At 35.6% G+C, this 7,167-nt stretch overlaps 1 protein-coding gene across 1 annotated transcript; it reads right to left on the reverse strand.

Annotated features, from left to right (window-relative positions):
• Positions 1 to 1,213: 1,213 nt before the first annotated feature.
• LOC124960170 (olfactory receptor 150-like) lies at positions 1,214 to 6,546 on the reverse strand. The gene is made up of 2 exons (XM_047518742.1): positions 6,535 to 6,546; positions 1,214 to 2,152 (listed from the first exon to the last, which is right to left on the reverse strand). Exons 1-2 carry the CDS (start codon positions 6,544 to 6,546, stop codon positions 1,214 to 1,216), a joined length of 951 nt encoding a protein of 316 aa, XP_047374698.1.
• Positions 6,547 to 7,167: the final 621 nt, after the last annotated feature.

Consider the following 7,167-nt stretch of genomic DNA (forward strand, 5'->3'; position numbering starts at 1 on the left):
TGTGATTAAAAACTAGAGTGTTGACCCTACATTGTCTTTTAGGAGTTACATCGTTCTTCTGTTTTAATTCCTGGGCTTGGATCCATTTTAATTTGATTTTTGTGCAGGGTGAGATATAAAGGTCTAGTTTCATTCTTCTACATACATATGGACCTTGTAAAAGAGATCCAAGCAATACAAATGTAAAACCTACATATATATATACATTACACATTGTCATATACACAAACAAGGATCACACACATATATACCCTTGTGGGTTAGACACACACATATGAATATTTTTGTAATAAAATAAGTTGGTATGAACATAGAAGTGATTAGCACATAGAAAATTAAGAATGTAGTTTCCTGTAGTTTCCCAAGAGGGGAATATCCTATTGTCTGTCATTACAAGTTTGGGTTTTAGAGGGTGACACAAAAGTGACATTGCACTGAGAAGTTCACATTACATAGAAGGCCAGCTGATGAGAAGGCAAACACTGTTTTATACATTTAGATGAAAAAAAAAGTGAAACTTCATCAGGTTTAAATGCTCACACTGGGTTAAAGATGAGAAGTAGCCCTTTGCTGTGCTCTTGGATGCAGTGCAATAGAGAGGGGCAGGGAACACTAAATGTTTTTTGGAGGTGTCCATGGCTGTCTTCCTAATGCAAAGTCTTTAATGGCTTTGAAGTTTAAAGATGTCAGAAAAAACACGACTGAGACCTGCAATGTAGAAGTGGCACTAAAATAAATTGACACTTCAGAAATGTTAGCCTAGTAGGTGAAATGCATAGTTTAAAAGGTATGCAAAGTAATGAGAATATAATAGGATACAGACCAAATATATATATATATATATATTATATATTATATATAATATATAATATATATATATTATTCCCAAATAAATATAAGTAATTTTTGCCTAAAAGGATTCATTTCCATACAAATAAGGCAGGATCAACCCCGTTCAGTCCTTCGAAGCTTTATAAATGTGTTTGGATGTGATGCAGGTTACTCTGCATAGAGGGATAATGTGGCATCTTGGACAGATGCTGTCCTCCATGTGTCTGAGCCTTAAATCTAGTCCTATTCTTGGTACCTTTCTTTCAAGAAATCAAGTATGAGCAGTAATCTCATGACTTGTGGATATACATTGCTCTCTCTGGGCTATTTCGTATCAAATTTCTAGAAAATGTATATTTTTACTAAAGTAAAATACTCTTTTTCACAGGACATTTCTTTTTTCAAGGAACTTATTTAGGGCAAGTTTCACATCCTTATTTCTCAAGCTATAGATCACAGGGTTCAGCATGGGCACAATGATGGTGTAAAACACAGAGGACACTTTCCCTTGGTCCATGGAGCTGACTGATGATGGCTGCAGGTACATGAATGCAGTAGATCCAAAGAAGAGAGCAACAGCTGAGATGTGGGAGCTGCAGGTGCTGAAGGCTTTGGCTCTGCCCTCAGAGGAGCGAATGCGCAGGATGCTGGCAATGATGAAGATGTAGGAGCTAAGAGTGGTCAGGGTTGGGATCAGGATATTAAATGCACTGAAGCATAGAACTAGCACTTCATTCACAAAAGTACTGGAGCAGGAGAGCTCTAATAGTGGAAGTACATCACAAAAATAGTGGTTGATTATATCAGCATTACAGAAAAGCACTCTTAGCATGCAGACTGTGTGAGCTGTGGCACCAATCAAGCCCATACTGTACACTCCAACTAGCAACCAAGAGCAAACTTGATAAGACATGGTTACATTGTAAAGCAAAGGACTACAGATGGCAACATAGCGGTCATATGCCATGGCACCCAACATGTGACACTCTGCAATTGCAAAAGCTGCAAAGAAGTAGAGCTGAGTCATGCATTCAGGGTAGGAGATGGTGTTCTTCTGCACCACAAAGTTCACCAACATTTTGGGGGTAATGACAGTGGATTGGCAGAGGTCAATGAAAGACAGACTGCTGAGGAAATAGTACATGGGGGTGTGCAGGTGAGAGCTGAGCCCAATCAGCAGGATCATGCCCAGGTTCCCTACCACTGTGAACATGTAGACTCCTATGAAGAAGAGGAAGAGGGGCAGCTGGAGCTCTGGCTTCTTTGTTAATCCAATGAGGATAAATTCATTCACTGTGGAATGGTTTCCTTGTGTCATTTTCTAATTGGAATTCTATGGAAGAAGGGAAAAAATTTTGATACAATTCAAGTCTTTTCAGTCAGGTTTTTTTTTTTTTTTTTTTTTTTTTTTGTCAAATGCTCAACTGTGTTTGCAGTCAAACACCTTAAGATTCCCCCAAATTTGGAAATGTCAATAAATATCGGAGTTTTCCTAACCTGTGCTCTATGATAAATGCGTGGTTATTAGTACTTAGCCCCTAATAATCCAAACAACTGGTCTGAGAACTTTGACTACTACAGTCATTCTTCATGCCTTCTTTCTAATATTTTTAAGTGCTTTGTAGGCAAATGTTTTACTGTATGTTAAAAATAAAAGCAGCATCTACAAAAATCCATGGTCAATATTACAATTAAAAGTGAAAGACTGACAGATTTTGCCCCAACGTTAAGGGACTAACCAATATGTCCACACCCTGCACTTTTGTTCAACATTATACTAGAAGCTCTATCAAGTATAATCGTGCAAGAATATAAAATGAAAAGAGATTGAGATTTGAAAGTAGTAAGTAAAACTATTTCTACATGTAACATATTCCAATCTTGTCCATAGAAAATCCCAAGGAACCATTCATGAAAAGGAACTCTTAGATGAATTTAAAAGTTCACCAACATGGTAGAATACAAGGCAATAGAAATATTTAATGCATTTTTGTACATTGCAGTGAACAATCAAAAAGCCATTTAAAGTGGAATGAAAATATAAAGTTCTTGACAATAAATAAAGAGAACACATTGTTCTTAAATTTGCGAAACATTAATGAAAGGAATAAAAGACCTACATAAATTGAAAAACATACCATACTAGCGAATCAACAATATTCAACTTTTCAAAATAGCAGTACTTCCCAAATTGATCTATAAGTTTAGTGCAATCTTGATGAAAATCTCAGCTTTATTATGGCAGAGATTCACACATAGATCATAAAATCCCTATGACAATGCAAGGGATATAGGATAATCAAAACAAACTTGAATGAAGATAAGAACAAATTGGAGGCATCATATGAGAAATACTATAATATAACTATAATAAAGTTAGTGTAGTTTTGTTCCAGATAGATATATCAATGAAGCAGAATTGACAATACAGAAATAAATTCACATCTTTGAAGAATTAAATTGTTATAAGAATTCATGACAATTGAATAGGTATGTTTTTTTTCAATAAATGACACTGGCCCAAATTGATAAGTACATGTAAAATAATTAATTTGAACTTCACAAAAGTTAATTCAAAATGTGTCACAGAACTAAATGTAAGAGCTAACACTATAACAATATTAGAAAAAAAGCCTAAGACTAAATCCTTATGACCTTGGATCTAATGATAGTTCCTTAGATAAGATCCTAAAAACAGATACTAGCACACACAAAAAAGTAGTAAATTGAACATCATGAGAATGGAGAAAAAGGAACTCTTGTGCACTCTTTGTGTAAATCAAAGTTAGTACATTACCTGTGGAAATCAGTATCTAGGTTACTCGAAGGACTAGGAATGGAACTTCCATATGATCCAGCTATGCTACTCCTTGGTATTTAACCAACTGAATTAAGATCAGCATACTATAGATATACATGCTTACTCATGTTTACAGGAGCATGATTCACAACAGACAATTCTTTAAACCAAACTAAGTGTCTATCAACAGATAATTGGATAAGAAAATGTAGAATTTATACATGGTGGAATGTTATTGATCCACAAAGAAGAAAGGAATTAAGTCATTTGCAAGAAAATGAACGGAACTGGAAAGTATGATGTTAGTGAAATGAGCCAGACTCAGAGAAGTATGATTGTTTTCTCGCAGACTTCAGAGCTAGAGTGAATAAAAGAAAGAAAAGCAGATATCATAAAAACAGATGGGAGAGCATAGAGCAGAGGAAGGGAACTAGGGAGAGAAAAGTGGGAAGGGAGGAAGGATAAATATAGTATCTGATTAAAATTGATCAAAATATGTACTGTTCATGTATAAATATGCCACAATGAAACCCATCACCCTGTATAATAATGTCATACCATTATAAAAATCTGAAAGGACACCATACAAAAAATAACAAGAAAAAAAACAGAAACAAAAAATATATTTTCAAGTAATGTATCTGATGGAGAACTTGAAGTTAGTGTACATAAAAATCTGTTACAAATCAACAATTGAAATGACAGTATGAAAACAAATAGTTGCAGACTCAAATGAACTTTCTTCTATTTAAGGAATACAAATGACCAATAAACACTGAAATATGTTTGTCATCATAAATTACTAAAGAAATTCAAATCAAACTATAGTGAGAGAATATATCACATTGATCTGGGAGGTTGTAATTAAAAGAATAGACAAATATAACTGTTGAAAATAATGTGAAGCAATGTGAAATTTTATCCATTGCTGGTGGAACTGTAAATAGGAACAAACTGCTAGGACACAGTTGGGAAGTTCTTCAAAATATGAAATACAGAATTATCACATGATCCAAAAATTTCAGTGCCAGGTACAAACTAATAGGAACAGACAGCGTATATCCACAAACATTGTAGCTGACTATTCAGAGAAGCTTTACTTACAAGAGCCTAAGAAGAGAGGCCACCCAAATGTCCAACCAGTGTTGAATGGACAGGCAAGGTGTAGTATGTCCTTCAGAGCAGCATTATTCTGCAATAAAAAGGAATGAAGTACTGAGTGATAGGCCACATGCTAAATGGACCCAAAACCCGCTACGTGAAAGAAACAAGAAACAGAAGGCCATGTGCTGTGTTATTCCATTTATACGAACTGTCAGAATAGGAAATTTTGTAGAGAAAGAAAGTAGTTTAGTGCCTTCCAGAACACAGATACTGGGATGGGTCTACTAATGGGTATGGGACTTCATTTATGCTGGTGGTAAAGGTAGTCTATAATAAGAACACGTGGTGGTTGTACAACTTCATGAATATAGTAAAGAACATTGAACTGTGCAGTTAGAAAAGGTGAATTTTATGGCACATCAATTAGGTTTCAATGCAAGTGTTATAAAAATTAAAACAACCACAAGATAACAAGGGCATCCTACTGACCACACAGAATATTCCATCACAACCAACTAATTTGCCATGTTCCTGCAAGTCCTCCCCACATAGGTTATGCCTAGGAGTTCCTCTATGCTGCTTGTGTGTATTTCATTTCTTCCAGTGTGGTACTTGTCTCTCTCCAACAACCAAAAACTATTATAATATATGTCTTGAAAATATAACAATGTTCCTATCATAGGATTTTTATAACATGTAAATGAGAAAAAGATAGGCTTTTCTATTAAACATTAAGAAGTTACAAGGAAACCAGGCCCAGTGGCACAAACCTGAAATCCCTGCAGCTAAGGATGCTGAGGCAGGAGGATCACAAGTTCAAAGACAGGTTCAGCAATGTAGCAATGCTCTAAGAAACTGAGACCCGGTCTCAAAATAAAAAATAAAAACGGCTGTGAATGGGACTCAGGAGTTTAGCAACACTGGGTTCAATCTCCCCATACCAAAGAAGGAGAAAGAAGAAAGAAGGAGAAGGAGAAAGATAAGAAGTTACAGACATGAGGCAGGCACCTGCTTCAATTCAAACATGTTTTTCTATGTCTTTGATCAGAGATAAAAACCAACCAGAACAAAAGTGAAGAAATGACTATAATTAAGGAGGACTGAAATCACAGTATAGTTGAAGAAAATTGCCTAGTGGAAAATTTTATGATTGTAATGATTCAAGATGATGGTGTTCGCTATGAACGTGAACTAATATTAAAACAAATTTTTAAGGTTAAATCAAAAATTTGTTGTGGACATTCACCATGAGGACACAAATGCTACAGAATTCCAAATCTTCAAAATGTCACCATCTTGAAGGAGACAGGGAGGCTGACCAGTGACTATGCTGAACATGACATGTGGATCCTGTAGGAACATGGTCATTACGGTGCTAGCCAAGAATGGGGTCAGTGGAGACTTTTTAAGGGAAACTGAGTTTGAAATGTGTGTAGAAATGAGCAAGTTCTACACAACATTCAAAGTGGAGAAAGATTGGCCTGAAAATTCCTCATGATCAATGGCCCTGGATCCAGAGAAAAACACCTATAAATACTAGTAATTTCATTATAAGGAAGAGTATCCAAAATGAGGGAAGTGATAGACACCCAAGAAATACTGCATCTGGTGAATGGTGCTTAATTCTTAGAGGCTATATTTTCTGGTGGTGGTTTATAACTCACAATTATTCAGGAAAATTGAAGATAGATTATAATAATTTATACCTAGTATCTACATGACAGTAATAAGAAATAGGATTTGTTTTATGCTGCCTCAAAGGGCAGAGTTAAGGCCATAGAGATATGTTTTATCTTTACCTCTCTAGTCATTAAACATACCTGCAAACTGTGCGGGTTGAAGTATGAAAATGATAATTGTCTACCTTCAGATGTGTTGTTCAATAGATGAATAATCTTTTTCAGATGTAGGAAATCACTTGTATACGTACAAAGGCTCAACTTCATGAAAGTCCTCCAAACTTCTGTGATTAAAGGTTGTAGAATAATTGGAATTCAGGTGCTCAGTCTAACTTGACTTGGAAATATGAATCCAGGTTATATATTAGCTTTAGACCAAAGGCTCCGAGGGAATAGCTCTTGATGCTTTTGGTGGTGGCAATTCAACACAGAGACTCCTGGGTTCTCTTTTCCTTAGGGGATTAGAAGGCAGACTTCAATATCTGAGGAGTCACTTACATATTATAAATCAAACACCACAATTCCTTCTTGTAGCTTCCTCAAATATGCAAATGAGAGATCTGATCCATAACACCTGTCTTAAAAATATATGGGTGGAAGCTCCCTCAGGATTTCCTTTCACCAGGGATGAGATGTTGGGATGTAAGCACAGTTACATTTTGCTTTTTTCAACTTTCATATGAAACTTTCATTAACTCTCTTGTGTACAATAGTCTCTCTGGGCTGAAAAAGTTGCAGTCATTAGGTAAAGAC

Source organism: Sciurus carolinensis, chromosome 11 (assembly GCF_902686445.1).
Source record: "Sciurus carolinensis chromosome 11, mSciCar1.2, whole genome shotgun sequence".
Taxonomy (NCBI): Eukaryota; Metazoa; Chordata; class Mammalia; order Rodentia; family Sciuridae; genus Sciurus; species Sciurus carolinensis.